The sequence below is a fragment of the Protopterus annectens genome, chromosome 14.part0 (assembly GCF_019279795.1).
Source record: "Protopterus annectens isolate FY-2018-M chromosome 14.part0, PAN1.0, whole genome shotgun sequence".
NCBI classification, from domain to species: Eukaryota; Metazoa; Chordata; order Ceratodontiformes; family Protopteridae; genus Protopterus; species Protopterus annectens.
Genome location: NC_056748.1, coordinates 283,053,498 through 283,070,720, shown reverse-complemented (window position 1 = coordinate 283,070,720; position 17,223 = coordinate 283,053,498). Strand labels below are relative to the sequence as shown.

The window sequence follows — 17,223 nt, the reverse complement described above, 5'->3', positions numbered from 1 at the left end:
TTTATTCTCAACTGCAAGTGAATTGGCTGAGAAATCTGAAGTTTAGTGAGCAACACTTTGCATGTTGTTGAGGAAAGAGCCATAAAGCTGTTTTGACCCTCTTATCTTCTTTTATGAAGCAAAAGGGAAAAAGCAATACTTAGGAGACTAATTCTGTAAATATTGAAAGTCCATAAAGAATTTGCTAAGTACTAGACATTTATCAAGAGAAAAATGTCCTAAAGAGTCTGTAGATACGTATGTGACTGAACTGTTAGGAGCCAAAGGTTGTAGTTTTGTGAACTGCATGTTTCTATAGCAAGCAGTATGAGTAATTTGTGGTGTATGAACTACAGAAGAGGAAGGCTTTTAGGAAAAGGCTTCATCAAAAGCTGCAGATGTGTACTGAGAAAATTAAGTTGTTCGCTGACTTAAAAAAAATTAATAAGTGTGTGGTAAAATAAAATGCGTCTCTCAAAACAATGAGACAAAATTGAGCAATCAAGGCAGGCTGCATTACTAAAGTCAAATTTGTTAAACGAGCATTCGAGACAGCCACTCCTCAATGAGGCACACCACAGTGTGCTTTAAGAATGAACGTATCCAAAGAAGCGTGTTCAACAAAATTGCATGTCAGTTAAAAATAGCAAATGAACTGCTTAGTGGTACTTGAGAGAGAAAAAAAAAAACAACAAATGAAAAGACTTGATACTGTGTAGAATGAAAATACATCAATAACTCTTAGATTGGAACTTCCTGTTTCCCAGTCCTATTAGGTACATTACAGCAGCTGAAGAGATGCATGTTGTTAAGCAAAAGCATCAGATCTGATGTCCTTTTCATTCTTCTTCATTGCTGGGTCTCTTATCCAACTCTGCCGAATTTCGAAGACTTATGATCAGTGTCTGAAGGTCCTCCCTCTCCCATAATTCATCATGCCTTCTCTAACCCCTCTGATCTCATTTGCCACCAGTCGCATCCAGACGTGGTCCTGAGTTTCGGCTTCAGATAAGTACTTTTTGGTATTCAAAATAAATTAATTTTCTCTAATTTCTATCTCCTTGTACTGTTATTTACTGTTTATTATAGTTTGTGCTTGTTCTCCTCCCCTCCTTATTCTGTTTTTTTCCACAGGTATTAGGGAGCTGCCCTTCCACCTTTGTGCTTCCCTTCTGTGTCTTTGGCACCTTCTTCACTTTCGCTCTTAAAAAAAAAAAGCCTGCCTCTGGAACGGGCCCATCTATGTCCTTAGGGTGACTCCCCCGCCAGATGAATTCATAGATTTTAGTTTCCTGCTGGGCTTGGAAAGAGCATGACACAATCAAAACCGATCCCAAAATGTCAGGATAGGTTCCTTATTCCCCCTTCTTACTGTTTACATTGCGTACGTCTTTGCAACAACAACAAACTGAAGAACCAAACCAGCAAATGGAGCAAGCAGGCATGAAGTAGAAATACACAACTTTAATAGTTCAAAAAACAAATGTTGAACAATATTCCACAAGTTAAGCGCTTTCTTCCCCAACTGCAAGGGACTTTATCAGAACAAATGAATTTGTCTACATTGCAGCAAAGGAATTCCAGTTGATGCCATTGTTGTGTCAGTAGCCACCAAGAAGGAGCTAGCCGAACAAAGCTCCACTGTCCATCCCCCAAACAAGGAGTCTCGGACATTGGACAGATATGAAAAGCATATTTATGCCTCAGTTACCTTCACACTGAGGTCATTAAATTTTTTTGGCACATGTTTGCAGAGAAACCCGGTCAAAGAACTTACCAACTCCCTTGCAGAGAGCTTGTCAGAGGGGGACCTCAATAAGGTTTTCCCTCAGTTGGCGGCTGTATCTTGCCTTGCTAATTCCTCGATAAGGTTTATCTCGCATACTTCAGAAGGCACCTCAAGAGCAGCAGGCATAGCCATTAGGAGACATGCCTGGATGAGGCTTTGTGATTTTGCGGAACCCTTCAAGCCATCTTTAATTAATGCCCTGTTTGACACTTCATCCTTATTAGGACCATCTGTGTAGGAAAAGCTTACCCACAGCAAGCAAGAAGAAAAGACCTTGTCTGCAGTGGGGATCACATTTTCTTTTCTTCAGAGGACCTTCTCAAGGAAATCAGCGAGGTGGGAAGAAAACTTGGTTCAGAAAAGCTCAAGGTCCTTTTCAGGATCTGTGTGGGGTACTTCCTCCAGATGCAAAGGGAGAGGTTTCATTGGTGGGCGCTGCCCCAGAGGCAGGGGGGGGGGTCTGCAAAATCAGGGCTTCAGGGAGCCTTTTCCTGATCAGCCCTGCCAGTGCTTCTGAAGTGCTGTCTGACTGTCTGTCCCTGGAGGCAGACAGCGGTCATCTATACCTGCACCTGGAGGCCTGGACAAACATAACAACCAACGCCTGGGTACTAAAGATAATATCCAAAGGTTACTATATTCCTCCTTGAGACACTTGGAGATGAAGAGGAAAAGGGAAACTCCTTGATGTGCCACCCAGTCAGAGGGAGTATGCCACTCAAGAAGTTCAAAAACTTCTAGAAAAAGAGTCATACAAAAGATCCAAATCGAACAAATAAGATACAGAACTTATTCTTGTTTCTTTTTGGTGCCAAAGAAAACAGGGGACCCAAGACTGATCCTGGATCTCAGCAATCTAATCCAATATATCAGGAACTCAAAGTTCCGAATGGTTATTGTCCAGTCCATTCTGCCACTTCTGTGTAAGGATGATTGGATGTGCTTCATAGATCTCCAGGATGCGTATTGTCAAATCAGAATGAACAAACTCCAGTAGACACACTTTCAGCTGGGAGCCATTTATTACCAATTCAAAGCATTGCCCTTTAGACTCACCACAGCCTCTCAGGTGTTTACCAAATGTATGGCAGTTGTCGCAGGTCACCTGAGGCTAAAATGATTCCAATTGTTTCCATATTTAGATGATTGGCTTTTTACGGCACCAACAAGGAATTACCTTATTCTAGCTAGGGATTACCTAGTCCAGATCTTCACTTCCCTGTGCATCTCAATAAATCTGGCAAAATCAAACCTCAGTCCTGTTCAGAATCTGGAATTTATAGGAACATAATTGCATACTTCAACACAAATAGCTTCATTTCCTGTATATCTCATACTATCTGTCAGACAGCAAGTACAGATCTTGCTGGATCTTCCTTCTCCCCTAGCAAAGTTAGTTCTCTGAGCACTGGGGTTTGTGTCAGCAGCCATCATCCTACTACCCTTGGCAAGGTTTTTTATGTGAGTTCCACAGTGGGCCCTGGCTGTTCAGTGGTCCAGTCTTTACCAATCTATCTCTGTTCCTAATAAACTGACTTCAGTTTGCTGTTGCTGTCTCCAATGGTGGATGAAGTCAGATGATCTGTTTCTGGGTATAACATCCCCTCCGCCCCCCCCCCCCCCATAGCTGCAGTGACCATGGATACGTCCCATTTGGGGTGGAGGGTATTATCTGAGAAAGATGGTCCAAGGCATGTGGTCCTCCACCGAGAACAAGTTGTATGTCAGTGTCCTAGAGATGAGGGCAGTTCTTCTAATGCTGCAAGCCTTTCAGGATTGCCTCCCTCTCTGGAAGATTGCAGTTCACACAAACAACATATCAGTAGTCTGGTACATCAACAAACAAGGAGGACCCCAAGTCTACCCTTTATGCAGGGAGGCCATGCGGGTTTGGGAGTGGGTGATCTTTTCAGTCCACTTTCTGATTGCAGCACACATACTGGGGAAACCCAGCTCGCTGGCAGACAGACTCAGCAGATCCATTCTGACTCCTGATGAGTGGTCTGTCAGTCCATCAGTAGTGAACAAGTTTTCAGCTGTCTGGGCTAACCTTGTTGCATCCTCTTTGCTTCTCCCCTGAACAACAAATGCCACAAGTATTACTTTGCTGTGACCCCTCCCCCGAAGGGGGAGTCATCGAGGGATGCTGTAGTCCACGATTGGCCCCAGGGTCTCCTTTATGCTTATCCTCCTCTTCTGCTGATTCTGAATTTTCTGCAGAAAGCAAGCAGTTTGAAGAGCTGAGTAATATTTATTGCCCCCTTTTGGCTTAGTAAGGTATGGTTCCCCGTTTTGTGGTCTCAACTCATGTATCCCCATGGATACTAGATCCCAGTCAGGATCTTATTTCTCACCCATGTGTAGGCCAGTACCCCAGTCACCACACCCTGATATTGACCGCATGGTTCCTGCACTTCCAGTAATTGTAAGAAAGTCCAGGCTAGCTTCCCCAGTCCGTGACATTTCCCAGAAGGCCTCCACAAAAAAGGTTTATAGCAGCTGTGATGGGTCTCTACTCTGGGCCAGCAATCAAGGAGACTCAGTCCTCACCACTGACTCCGGTGAGGGACAGTCACTAAGAGCAAAGATGGATTCACACAGTATTTTCAGATGTAGCTCCCTGCAAAAAGCACAATTTCCCTTAATAGCCCACATGGAGCATGCTCCACACTTGGGCCTGGACTCTCTCTCTCTCTCTCTCTCTCTCTCTCCAGACTGACCAATTTGGAGCTCTGTGTCCCCAGTAGCTGACACACACATGGGAAGAGCTGGCACAGATTTACTAGCTATGCTCCTTTCTGCTCAGACACTGAGGTAATCACGCTAACACCAGTCAGCTACCCTAAGGCTCTTACAAATGGTACCCAATTATACTGTGTAAAATTAATACCAATACAAATGGTAGGGTTTGACCAAAGCAGCAAGGCTTTCAGGAGCAGCCACAGTGTCACTAAAACAAGCATAAGTGCTCTCAAGATGTTAAAAATATTCTTTAAAGGACTAGCCACAATGAAAGGTATTAAAATATTTAATGATAAAACAGAAAACAGGAGAATATAAAATACAGTAAACAGCAGAGTTTCAATCACAAAGATATAAAAAAAATACAGTTGGATAGTTTCACACAGTTGCAGAAAAACAGTACTAAACTGTTCTCACTAAATGTCCCTACTGACTAAAGAGTTACTGTTCCTTGGTTACTTACTAAAGCAAGGCAAGCTGATGTGTGCTGAGTGTCTTACCACAGCAAAAGCCAGATGATATCTGTCTTTGTGTGGATGTGTGAGATATATTTCCTGTCAGAACTCTTTCCTGTCAGGTTCCAGAGTGCTGCTGCGAGAGTTCCAAATAAACCAAGTGCTAGTTAGAGGATGACATCACCTCTGGTCACCTGAATCTGGTACAATACACCCACTGAGCTTTGCTAATATCTGTGGCAGCATCCGAAAGCTATAACACAATTTCAAACTTTCTACCCTTCCAGGGTTCTTTGGTAAAGATACACATTTGATCAGTTATTCCATATTATTACCCCTCAGTTCATTCTGTTATACTTCAGAGATCAGATTTGATCCTTTAAGTTTCCTGTGTTGAATTCCACATGAAATATGAATCATCCTCCTCTTTCGACTGTTCCCGTTAGGGGTCGCCACAGCAGATCATCTGTTTCCATTTCTTCCTGTCCTCTGCATCTTGCTCTGCCACACCAACCACCTGCATGTCCTCTCTCACCACATCCATAAACCCTATCTTAGGCCTTCCTCTTTTCCTGTTACTTGGTAACTTCATCCTTAGCATCTTTATCCCAGTATACTCAGCATCCCTCCGCAGCATGTCCAAACCAATGTAATCTTGCCTCTCTGGCTTTGTCTCCAAACCTTCCAACCTGGGCTGACCGTCTAATATACTTATTCCTAATCCTGTCCACCTTCGTCCCACCCATTGCAAATCTTAACATCTTTAACTCTGTCACATCCAGCTCAAACTCCTGCCTTTTTTGTCAATGCCACTGTCTCCAACCCATATAACATAGCTGGTCTCACTACCCTCTTGGAGACCTTCCCTTTCACTGGTACTCGTCTGTCACAAATCACTCCTGACGCTCTTCTCCACCCACTCCATCCTGCTTGTACTTTCTTCTTCACCTCTCTCCACACTCCCCATTACTCTGAACTATTGATCCCAAGTATTTAAACTCATCCACTTTCGCCATCTCTACTCCTTGCATCCTCACCATTCCTCTGTCCTCCCTCTCATTCACACACATATATTCTGTCTTAGTCCTGCTGACCTTCATTCCTGTTCTCTCTAGAGCATATCCCCATCTCTCCAGGGTCTCCTCCACCTGTTCCCTACTCTCACTACAGATAATGTCAGCTGCAAACATCATAGTCCACAGGGACTCATGTCTGATTTCGTCTGTCAACCTGTCCATCACCATTGCAAATAAGAAAGGGTTCACAGCTGATCCTTGATGTAATCCCACCTCCACCTTAAACGCATCTGTCACTCCCAACACAGACCTCACCGCTGTCACACTACCCTCGTACATATCCTGTACCACTCTTACATACTTTCCTGACACTCCTGACGTCCTCATACAATACCACAACTCCTCTCTAGGCACCCTGTCATATGCTTTCTCTAAGTATACAAAAACACAATGCAACTCCTTCCGACATTCTCTGTACTTCTCCATTAGCACTCTCAGAGCAAAGATTGCATCTGTAGTGCTCTTTGCTGGTATGAAACCATACTGCTGATCACTAATCATCACGCCCCTTCTTAATCTAGCTTCCACTACTCTTTCCCATAACTTCATGCTGTGACTGATCAATTTAATCCCCCTGTAGTTACTACAGCTCTGCACATCACCCTTATTCTTAAAAATCAGTACCAAAATGAATATATTCGAGTAAATACTTATTATAGACTTAATTTACAGATTTTTTTTTTCTTTTCTCCCTGTTAGGGGCTCCTTTCTGAAAAGCATAGCTGGATAATCTTGTGTAGCTACAGGGCAGATGGTAGCCAACCACTTCTTACACTCACTGTCAAGGAAGAACTTGAAGAAATAACGTGGGCTGCAGTCCTCCATGGCTTAAATGTGTATAGATATTACACAGTGAAGACTTTAGCTTGGCTGGGTCTGTCTTGTAGTTTTAGTGCATATTACTAGAGACATCCAAGATGTTTGTACACTGATTATAGAGTTGATTCGAGCTTTCCCAGTGTGAAAACAGAATCTGTGAAAAAAAAAAAAACAACCACCAGTGAAACTGTTAGTTTTGGTAACATTTGATTCCTGGCTAGTAATTTTTCTGCCTAGTTTCCAACAAAGAAGATATTTGGAGAACCAGTGAGAAAATCAACTAGGAAAGGAGAACAGAAAACCTGTATAGGAAAAATCTTTCAGTTCAACAAAAAGCAGTTCGCATTTCAGCTTTAGTACAGGAGAAGGCTCTAAGTAATTTAGAGGAAAAAATAAATGAAATGCATTCAGAGGTGTTTAAAATAATGAAACGTAAAAATATTTCAAGTCAGATATCAAAAGACTGGAAAAATAGAAGCTTTAAAGAGCTATTCAGATTAACTGGTAAAACTGTAAACCGAGGGTGAAGTGAAGTAGAAGCTGGTTTAGGTGTCTTCAGAATATTTTTTCAGGAGGATCAAGTGCATTTTTAATGCTGAACAGCCTAAGGAAGAAATAAAAAGTAGTAGTTTAGGCAACATAGAGTGAACCAGCAAGCAGAAAGTGACTCTGTCTCATTATTCTGGCCGAAACACAGCCCATAGAGAATCTTTGCTTGTCAGATCTTTTCCATTGTTCCAGAAAATGGTCGAGAGACGAAAAAATAGAGGAACTGACTTGAAGAATCAGAAGTACCTTGGACTTGACTCAGAAATTGGTTTTGGGAATGGGAGATGATCAAGAAGATGACCCACAACACAGAAATTAGTGAATAAATGGTACACTATAAAGCTGTTATGCAGTGGATATTGGAAAAGACATACAAAATGCAGCTTTGCAAGAATAAAGTGTGTGAGAAGGGCTGGAATTTTGATGACCGTGTTAAACTGGAAGGTGAATATATTTCACTTTATCATTAATGTTGAGAAGGGCACTGTAGGCAATGAAGTGGTAACTATAAATAAGACAGCTTTTGTTCTAATTAATATTTGTATAAAAAGTCATTATGTAAATTGCATACTATTCTGTAAAGCAGTTTTTTTATGGTTTTGGGTATTTGAACTTTGAGGTGGGTGGAGGGGTCTTATCATTTGAATGCTGTATATGTTAAAATATTAAAGCAGGCAAGTAGTTTTTCTACTTTGTAAGATTTACAAGTGTAACACTGTAGTAAGATAAGAAAGGGTGGACAGAAAAAAGTTAAACTTAATATAATGTGACCTTAGGGTGTGGGTGTAGTGTAATGATTATATTACATGTTAAATTAAGATAATTTACACTGTTTTCATTGAGGTGAGTAACTAGGTTGATTTCCTTGATTTAACATGTAAACATTTTTTTAAGAAAATAGACTTGGAAAAGAACACAGAATGATGAAAGGCAATGGACTATGGTAAGTGTGTTGTATTTGCAAAGTTACTAGCTATTTTTTCATTAGCACATGCAATCAGTGGGGAGATGAGAAGTCTGCAGGTACAGGTAGTTGGCCACAGGAAATCTAAACAATGTGTTCTCTGTGAAATATGCAAAGATTCTTTCACACATTTGCAAAGTTACTGTTATTTATTTTCACATTGCTGACTGCTTTTCCTTGGAAACAAGGGTAAATTTTATTTTTTTTAAATGTGCATAGTTTTTTGTCTCTGTCTTAAAATGGTATGGCGGTGTCCTGAACTTTTTTTGAATAATTACTTGCCAAGATAGGAAGAGATGAGATAAGAATGTTGATATGTAATCAGTAGCGAAGTCTTTAGGAAGTTTGTGAAAAAGTGATAAAGATCTTGGAAGTTTTCATTTAACAGAACTTAAATAGATAGTGTAGCAGCATCTTGGAAGAAAGCAATGGTTGGCTATATTGCCCAAAGCAGGTAAAAACCCTTCAGACCCAGCTTCATGCAGACCTACTTCAGTTTTAAACACTGGTTATAAAGTATTAGTTTCTACTAAGATAATGGCATAGATCCCAAAATTGATGCATATGAATCAGTGTGGTTTTGTGGAGGGTAGTCCAACATTTAACACCATTAACAACAATAATTATAATCTGGAGAGAAGCAGGATAAAAGAAAATATGGCTATTGTTGGTTGTTCTTGATGCAGAGAAAGCATTCAGAAAAATCAGCTGGGATTTTTTGAGTAGGGCAATGGAAGGACTTGCATTCTCTGCTTGAATAATAGGTTAGTTAGGAGGATATATGAAGGATCAAGGACAAGCCATGTATGAAACGAGGAGACAGGTAGAAGTGTGCACTTCTTTGTTGTTTGCTTTATATTTAAAGCTATTGGCAAATGATATCCTTTCCTGTAACTATTGTCACTTGCCTCTTGTAATATCTTTATATCTCTCTGTTTAATATGCTGGTATCCCTTTAGCATAAACTTTCTCAGCCATTATAAGCCAGCCAGCATAACGAATCTGAGATGCTCCAGGTACAACTGACATTGGGTAAGACGGCGATTCAGGTCGTAGCCTGCTTATAGGTCCCCAACCATGTCCCAAGACCAGTCACTCCACATTTCTAAGCACCCTGGAAACTGTTAAGATCCGACCCAACACTCTCATACTAGGTGACTTCAACTACCCCTCCATCAGCTGGGAAAACTACTCATGGCACCAATGCACTGGCCCAACTCTTCCTATAATTCATCAATTCCTTTGTCCTGGACCAGCTCATTCTTACCCCCACTAGAGGAGGCAACATCCTTGATCTTATTATTACTAACATGGGCAACAGTTGCTCTACATCAATAGTCAGTTCCTCCCTGGTTAGCTCCGATCACAAACTAATCACCATGGAAATCCACATCTCACCCACGCCCCCCGCAAAGGTATCCACCATGAAAAACTTCTCCAAAGCTGACTTTGGACTCTCTAAAAACAGAGGTGGCTAACTTCATGGCACCCATGCCAATGGAAAATACATGCATGACTGCTGACTCATACACCAGTGCACTGTACAAACACGTACATAAATGCGTGGAGCTAGCCATACCCAACAGAACCAAGATGCCCTCCTCCAAAAAAAGGGAAGCCAGTCTGGTGGTCTGCTGCCATTAATAAACTTTACAGCAGAAGGAAGAAACTGTTGCAGAAAAAGGTGAAGTCCCAAGACTGGAAAAATTCCCTTATTAGCCTCAACAAAAAGTTGAGATCCCTCATCAAAACCTCGAAAGCCAGCTATGAAGGCAAAATTGCATCAGACACTAAAAACAACCACAAAGCCTTCTATAGTTATATCAAGAATCTCCATGGCAATACCCAGATTTGTTCTGCGTTACTGCACAATGGTACCTCCTATATTGAGCCAACAGTAATTGCCAACATATACTGACTGACAGACTCGGTGCCAACTTTACCCCTTTCTCCCCCCAAAGGACCAATCTCAATACCGGAAGAATGCCAGGCACCCAGCATTATTGCAGCACAGGTTAAAGCTACATTGTCTAAGGCCAAGAATACAGCTTCCATGCAACCCGAAAATATCCCTGGCTGCGTTTTACATGAATTACAAAGTGAACTGGCACCACATCTGTGTGCTCTGTTCACTCACATCCTCACCTCAGGCTTTGTCCCTACTGAATGGTGCACTGCTGCAGTCATCACTGTCCATAAAGGAGGAGCGACTATAGACCCTGGAAATTATCGCCCCATTAGCCTGATAAGTCTGATATGTAAGGCTGTGGAGTGCATCATCATGGACCTAATTAACAAGGATAATCTCCAAACACTAGATCCCATGCAGTTTGGTTTTGTGAAAGGTAGATCATGCCTGCGCAATCTGGATGATGACTTTGAGTCATTCACCAGAGCGGTGGATGAAGGCAGTTCATACAGCCTACCTCGATCTGGCCAAGGCCTTTGATACCATTCCTCCCTCAGGAATTATTGATGCACTCCGCAAACTAGGCATCAACCCCTATATCGTTAGGTGGGTTGCAAGTTGTCTCACAGAACCCACAGTGTGAAAGTAGCGGACTCCAAGTCAGACTGATGACCAGTCATGAGTGGAGTCCCACAGGTATCGGTCCCTGGGTCCTCTCCTGTTTGGCATCTACTTATCAGAAGTCCAAGCCAACATAGAGGGACTCTGGCTGACCATATTTGCTGACGACTGCAAGGTGGGAGTCACTATTAACTCCCCAAGTGATGTAGACATCCTGCAGAAAGGCCTCACTGAGACATGACTGGTGTCGAAACCATGGCCTTAATCTTAATGCCAAAAAATGAGTCAGTTCCCACCAATTACCACATTGATGGGAGCCCACTGAACACTGAAGGCGTTATAAGAGATGTGGGGACACAAGTTGACAGCAACCTCTCCTTCGACCACCACATTGCCACTGTGTTCAGAAAGTCCTTCTGTGTGGCACATCTCATTACCAAGGGTTTTGAATTCAGAAAGAAAGAGGTCATAATTTCTCTCTACTCTTCCCTCAGACCAATCAAAGAGTATAATGCCCCATTTGTCATGTACCTCACTAGACACCTGCAGCAGCTGGAGAGGCCACAAAAGTACCTCACAAAGAGGATCCTAGGCCTTAAACACATGTCCTACATGGACAGACTCAAAGAATTCCAGCTATTCTCTGTCTCATAACATCTTTTAAGAGGCAATCTCTGCTTGACTTACAAAGCCATGTCTGACCCAACTCTTGTTAGAAATGCTACATCTAAAGAAATCCCAATCCATCTGCACCACACGCTCCAGAGACCTCAACCTCATTACAACAATCAACAGAACATGCTGGAGGGACAGGTTCATAACCCAGAGACTACCCATGCTCTGGAATAGACTTTCCCATACATGTCAAGCAGAGCACCTCACTAGCCCTCTTCAAGAGAAGTAATGATGAGTGGATGGGAAATAGAAAGTTCACCCCGGGATCACTCCAGTGGCTCTACTTCATAGAGGCACTGGGAACTAATGATGGGCGGCACAATGCCAGGGCACTTCTATGGGTTAGGCTTGTAAAGGCCCCAGGGCCATTAGCCTAGTACACACCTGTGAACCTATTATGACTACATCTTATCTACAAAGCTCTGCTAAGCATAATTCAATTTTTCTGTCCATGTTTTGACTTTGTAAACTGCTTCTTGAACTAAATGTTGTAGCTTATTTTTGCATCTGTAAATATGCTTGTGTTTTATAGGATAAACTTGTATCTGTAAATATGGATGTTTCTTATTTGATCCTGTTCACCTAGGCTGTGCCTGCCAATGGTGCATTGAGATCAGTGCACTACCCAGTAAATAAACATAAGTAAATAAAATAAAAATAAATAAAATAAGCCACTAACAATGATATAACTAATATGGCAGTTACTGTTTGCAGATGATGATATTTTGTACATTGTAAATCCAGAAAAGTACATTTTGATGATGTGGAACATTTTGAGACAGTTTTAAGACTTTTGATATAAAATTTATGAATATAAAACAAAGGCTGTAATGGTGAAGGTACACTACAAAATGAATTATTTTATTTGTATGAATTAAAAATGATTCTGTTATGGCAGCTAAATATATGCTGGAAAAGACCAAGACTAAACAAAATACAATACAAAATACTGAAAAACTGGAAGTTCTTAAATGTCTTACTATCAATATCAATATAAGCAATGAAAATGTTTAGCCTTATACAGAAAATGTGGAAAACTGGAAACCAACAGCACCACATGTCCACGATAATACAAATAAGCACGTAGGCTGTAAGAACCACTCAAAAATGGTCAGCAGTGAAATCCACTTTAATGTCACACTGGGAAGCACAAAAAAGCATAATTCATCTTTCTGACAAACATCTTCAGGTCAAATTATTGTTAACAACTACAAGTACTCCTAGAAGAATTGTAATATTTTCAACTACAGCAACATCGTGCTCAGAGTTGACCATTTTGACTTTTTATCTAGGGGGTTTAAATTCATTCCAAATCATAAATGCGATATTACTAGACTTGTTCTTGACCTGCAAGATGTTTGTCAGACTCAGAAAGGTCAATTATGCTTTTTTGTGCTTCCCAGTGTGATATTAAAGTGGATTTCATTGCCAACCATTTGCAAGTGGTTCTTCTTGCAGTCTACATGTTTGTTTAGTTTTATATACAGGTCAGATATATTTTATCAAACAGAGGAGTAGTTTTAGACAGTAATTGATAAAGAGCCAAATTAATATATTTGCAAAGGGAAAAGGGCAAGAGTTAAGTGGGCTAAATTGAACCTCCTCTTAGAACAGGATGGTTTAGGATTGCATGATTTGAGGGGATACTTTAGAGCTGTGGGGTTAAGGCTCATGTATGTAACACAAGTAGAAGGCTATAAGTCAGAGTGGAAATTGGTAAATATGAAATAGGGAATTTTGAAAAATAAGGAGAGAGAAGGTTTTTAGAATACAGATCTTTAAAGGAGAATAACATCAACCATAGAAAACATATTTATAAAGGTGAAGAAAGTGTTTTAAGAACTAAGCCAACAGTGGAATAGAGAAAGGAGATTTGCCAATAGGGATGACTGCAAGTAGGGTATAATAAATACAGGTTAAGGGTGAAATTTACTGGAGACATTTGGCAAAGGAAACAAGGTATGGGATGAAATAACTAGAGAGGGAAAGGTAGTTGAGTTGGATGAGGGCAAGCAGAAGTTTTATCAGCAGGTTAGAGATTCCCTTCCCTACAAGGGATTGGTATTAATGTTTGGGCAAAGAGAAAGTGATAGGTGATTCCTAAATGAAAGACCTGCTCTGGTAGAGTTGTTCTTTTTTTTTTTAAGTCAAATCCAAAACAGAAGCAGCTGTTAAAAAGAGGGTGGGTTATTAGGGCATATAAAATATTGCACACTAACTAAAAAAATCAGAAGTAGTCAGAAAAATTGTGAAGAGTCTGGAAAGACCATTTAAAAGAACAGTGGGAAGACGATCTGCATTGCTGTCAAGTATTCAACTCAGTCCAGAAGGTTTTGGATTTTTGTTTGGATGTGTCTGCATAGGTATTTTGATACACCAAGCAGACTTATGGTAATTTTTTTAGGTGAATAACAAATACTGAAGGTTTGAGAAGGCGACACGTAACTGGAAACATGTTTTGGGGAGTGTAATGTGTTGGCAGCTTTTAAGAATTCCCTACAGGTTTTTCTGTCAGAAAAGTTGGGGAGCAAATGTCTGTAACTAAAGAAATAATTATTTTCAGATGGGACAGATGATCTGAATTAATTTTATATACTAAGACCTTACTAAGTTTAATGCTATTGGCTGCCAGAAAAACAACTACTAGAAAATGGAAATCAACAGCTGTACTTGAAGGTACTGTTATAAAGGAGAAAAATGGACTGGAGGTGGAATTTGTAGGAAATGGAAGGAGCAAACTACATAAAAAAAATAATGAAATTTATGAGAACATTACTTGCAGGATAATGTTCAGGAAGAGTATGACTAAAGTTTAATGGAAGACAGGAATTGAGCAATTTATGTAAACCTGAGTGAATGGTAGTTGAAAAGAAAACATGTAATGTTTAATTCATGAAAATGAAAAAAATATTAAAATGGTTTGTTTTCTTTTCTGTTAATGTATTTTTGCCAATGTCTTTAGTGGGAATTTAATAAAAGTGTTTAAAAATATGTATATAACTAAGCCTTGCTTAACCTTGGAGTCTGAGCATTGTAAATTGCTGAGTTTAGCAAAAGTACTCAGAGCCAGGTTAGTGTTTACAGTAATTGTGTTGTTCTGGCACGAAGCACCACAGTTATAATTTGCTTTAGCAGTTTTCTTTGTCAGCTTGTGTGTCTTAATACCCTTTATTGACTAGTTGTGGTTTCTAAATAGGTGGTAGTTTTAGTCACAAATGAGGACATTCAAATAAATTGACACAGCATGCATTGTTGGTACAAATAAAAATAACTGCTGTGATGCTTTTGAGAGTATGGTTTTCTCCTTGAAGCCACAATCAGCATTTTTAGGCACAGTTATGTAGAAAGCAGTGCGTTGCAACACACCTGGATAATGTACTGCAGTCACTGTATGTAAACTGGTGTCAAAAATGTAGAGATCCAATAGATGACACTATTATTTATTATGGTAAATATTATAGTTAGAGCAATATCCTTTATTAAGCATTGCAAATACATTTCCATTATCCCCTAGATAGCAGTAATGTTACAAACTAGGAGAAACGTTTCTTTTCATCTTTAGCACAGAATGTAGTGCCCATACTTTTTGGGTCCAAAATTTCCATAGTCTTTGTGTGGTGTAGTGTGTATTGTATGCATTTCATTTCACAGCAGCCTGCTGAGTGTGTTTTAAAGACATTTTAAGACTTGGAGGCATTTTTCTTTTCTCCATTTTTTTGTTTAAAAAAACTTTCCATAAATCATCATTTGAGAACTAGCCTCAGACCTATTAGACACCTGTCTGTGGCAGTTCTAGTTTGTACTGTGATGCAATTTATGTATGTTGCTGGATTACTTTAGCCTTTCTGTTTCTGTTCTGTAAAATGGCATCTTTTTGCTGCATTTTTCTGCAGATCAGTTTCCACTTTGCTGGAAAATAAACCATAGGTTAATATAGTAGCCAGTTGTTTGAACAAACTTAAACCGTGTTAAATGTGCAGGATTTAAAATAAAGCTAATAATAAAAAAGCAAAAGTAATAATGTTACTCCTGAATCTGTTCACATTCAAACATATTTTGCTTTTGTTACTGGTACTCTAGCATTTGCTTGATGTTTGATGGTTATACTTAAATGATTTTTCAGCTAAAAATGAGAGCCGGTGGAATAAGCGACTCCAAGTGGAAAAAACAGAAGAGATCACCACGGACATCACGTCACTCTTCCAAAATTTCACCAGTTGCCGATCAACAGCTCTCTATCAAGCAGGCTCCCCAGACTATAGGCAGCATCACTTCTTTTTCAAATAACATCTCAGGTATAACTTGGTATTTATTTGATTTTGCATTACAACATTTGAGACGGTCTATGGCTTAAAAGGTAGCTTGCTACAAACATGTATAGCAAAATTTAGACATAGTCGAATCACCTTAGCAGCAGAAATTACTGTCACCCAAAGGAGCAAAACTATGTAATAAGTGTTAAGGGGTGGTTGAGAAACTGGATTTACCAGTTACTCAGAAGCAGAGAAGGAGAGATTTTGATGGCAAGTAGAGATGTTATAGCCCAGTTTGCCTGTCCATTTCTTAGCTGGTAAATAGCTGAAAAAAAACTTCAATCAGTTTCTTTTTTATTTTGAAGCAAGCACTCATTTTTTCTTACTCTTCATACACACTTGCTTTAGAAAGCTAAAAATGTAGTCATTCTTACTTTTAAAGGATTATATTTTTGATACTGTGCATTTCTTTCTAAATAGAATGATGCTTTGTGATTTTCATTTCCTCTGTAGCATCTGTGTTCTCTTCCTGCTTGAAAAAGTAGTGTTTCCTTTAGTGGAAGGTTTATTCTCTCCAGTATTTTTTCTTAGGAAAGAAAACTGTTTTGTTCCACAAGCATTCAGCATTTCACATTGTTTAACTTTGTAATTTGACCCCAACATTATTTATGTTAGTCTACTTACTCCCATTTTGGTGAAATGAGTTTCTGCATATATGTGGTATGACCAATACAGTGGCATGTGTAACAAAAGATAGTTCTGAATATAATGCCTCGCTTTGTTGCATTCTGCTGCACAATACACAGTACTGTTTATTTTTTAAATTGGACGTTAGTTCTTTATGGTTATGTTTTCCCTTGACATAACTATTTTGTGATGATACATTATAGATAATTTACCTCAGCTAGGTGCATGCAGTATTTTTTGCTTAAAATCTTCTTATTGAATGTTTTACTAAATTTCTTTCTGAGTTATTTATTCACCTTTGTAGTGTTGACTCCGCTTTAGTTTTACATAGGCTTAACTTAATTCTTTCTGTCTGTTGTAGTCATTAATATTATGAAAATAGTTTTCATGTTTTCCAGGCTGTCTGATAGCTTTCATGATAAATCTGTTTACATGACTAAGTGTGTGAAGTACTTTATATGCACTTCAGTTTTATTGCATGTCTGTTTTAATGCATTACTATGAATTTTGGTATGTAGACCAAATTGCTGTGTTGTTCTTGTTTAGTTAGTTTTACTTTATTCCCTGCCTGAGAATCACACTGAGCAAGTTTCTTCTTTCTTGTCCATTACTTTGTTTAGTTGCAGACCATTGACTTTAAGATGCCTGGCACTATTAAGCCTTAGAAACTTAGACTGATAGTCTATTTTGCATGTATTGCTGAAA

The 17,223-nt window shown here is 39.7% G+C and overlaps 1 protein-coding gene across 5 annotated transcripts in view; it reads left to right on the top strand.

The window, feature by feature from the left end:
- Window positions 1-17,223, top strand: part of GBF1 (golgi brefeldin A resistant guanine nucleotide exchange factor 1) — a 4,751,435-nt gene that overhangs the window by 1,568,606 nt on the left and 3,165,606 nt on the right. For all 5 annotated transcript variants that reach the window (XM_044055999.1, XM_044056000.1, XM_044055998.1 and 2 more), the window contains one exon: window positions 15,702-15,873. In XM_044055999.1, the coding sequence (XP_043911934.1) occupies window positions 15,702-15,873 (172 nt within the window). The remainder of the gene's footprint in view (window positions 1-15,701; window positions 15,874-17,223) is intronic.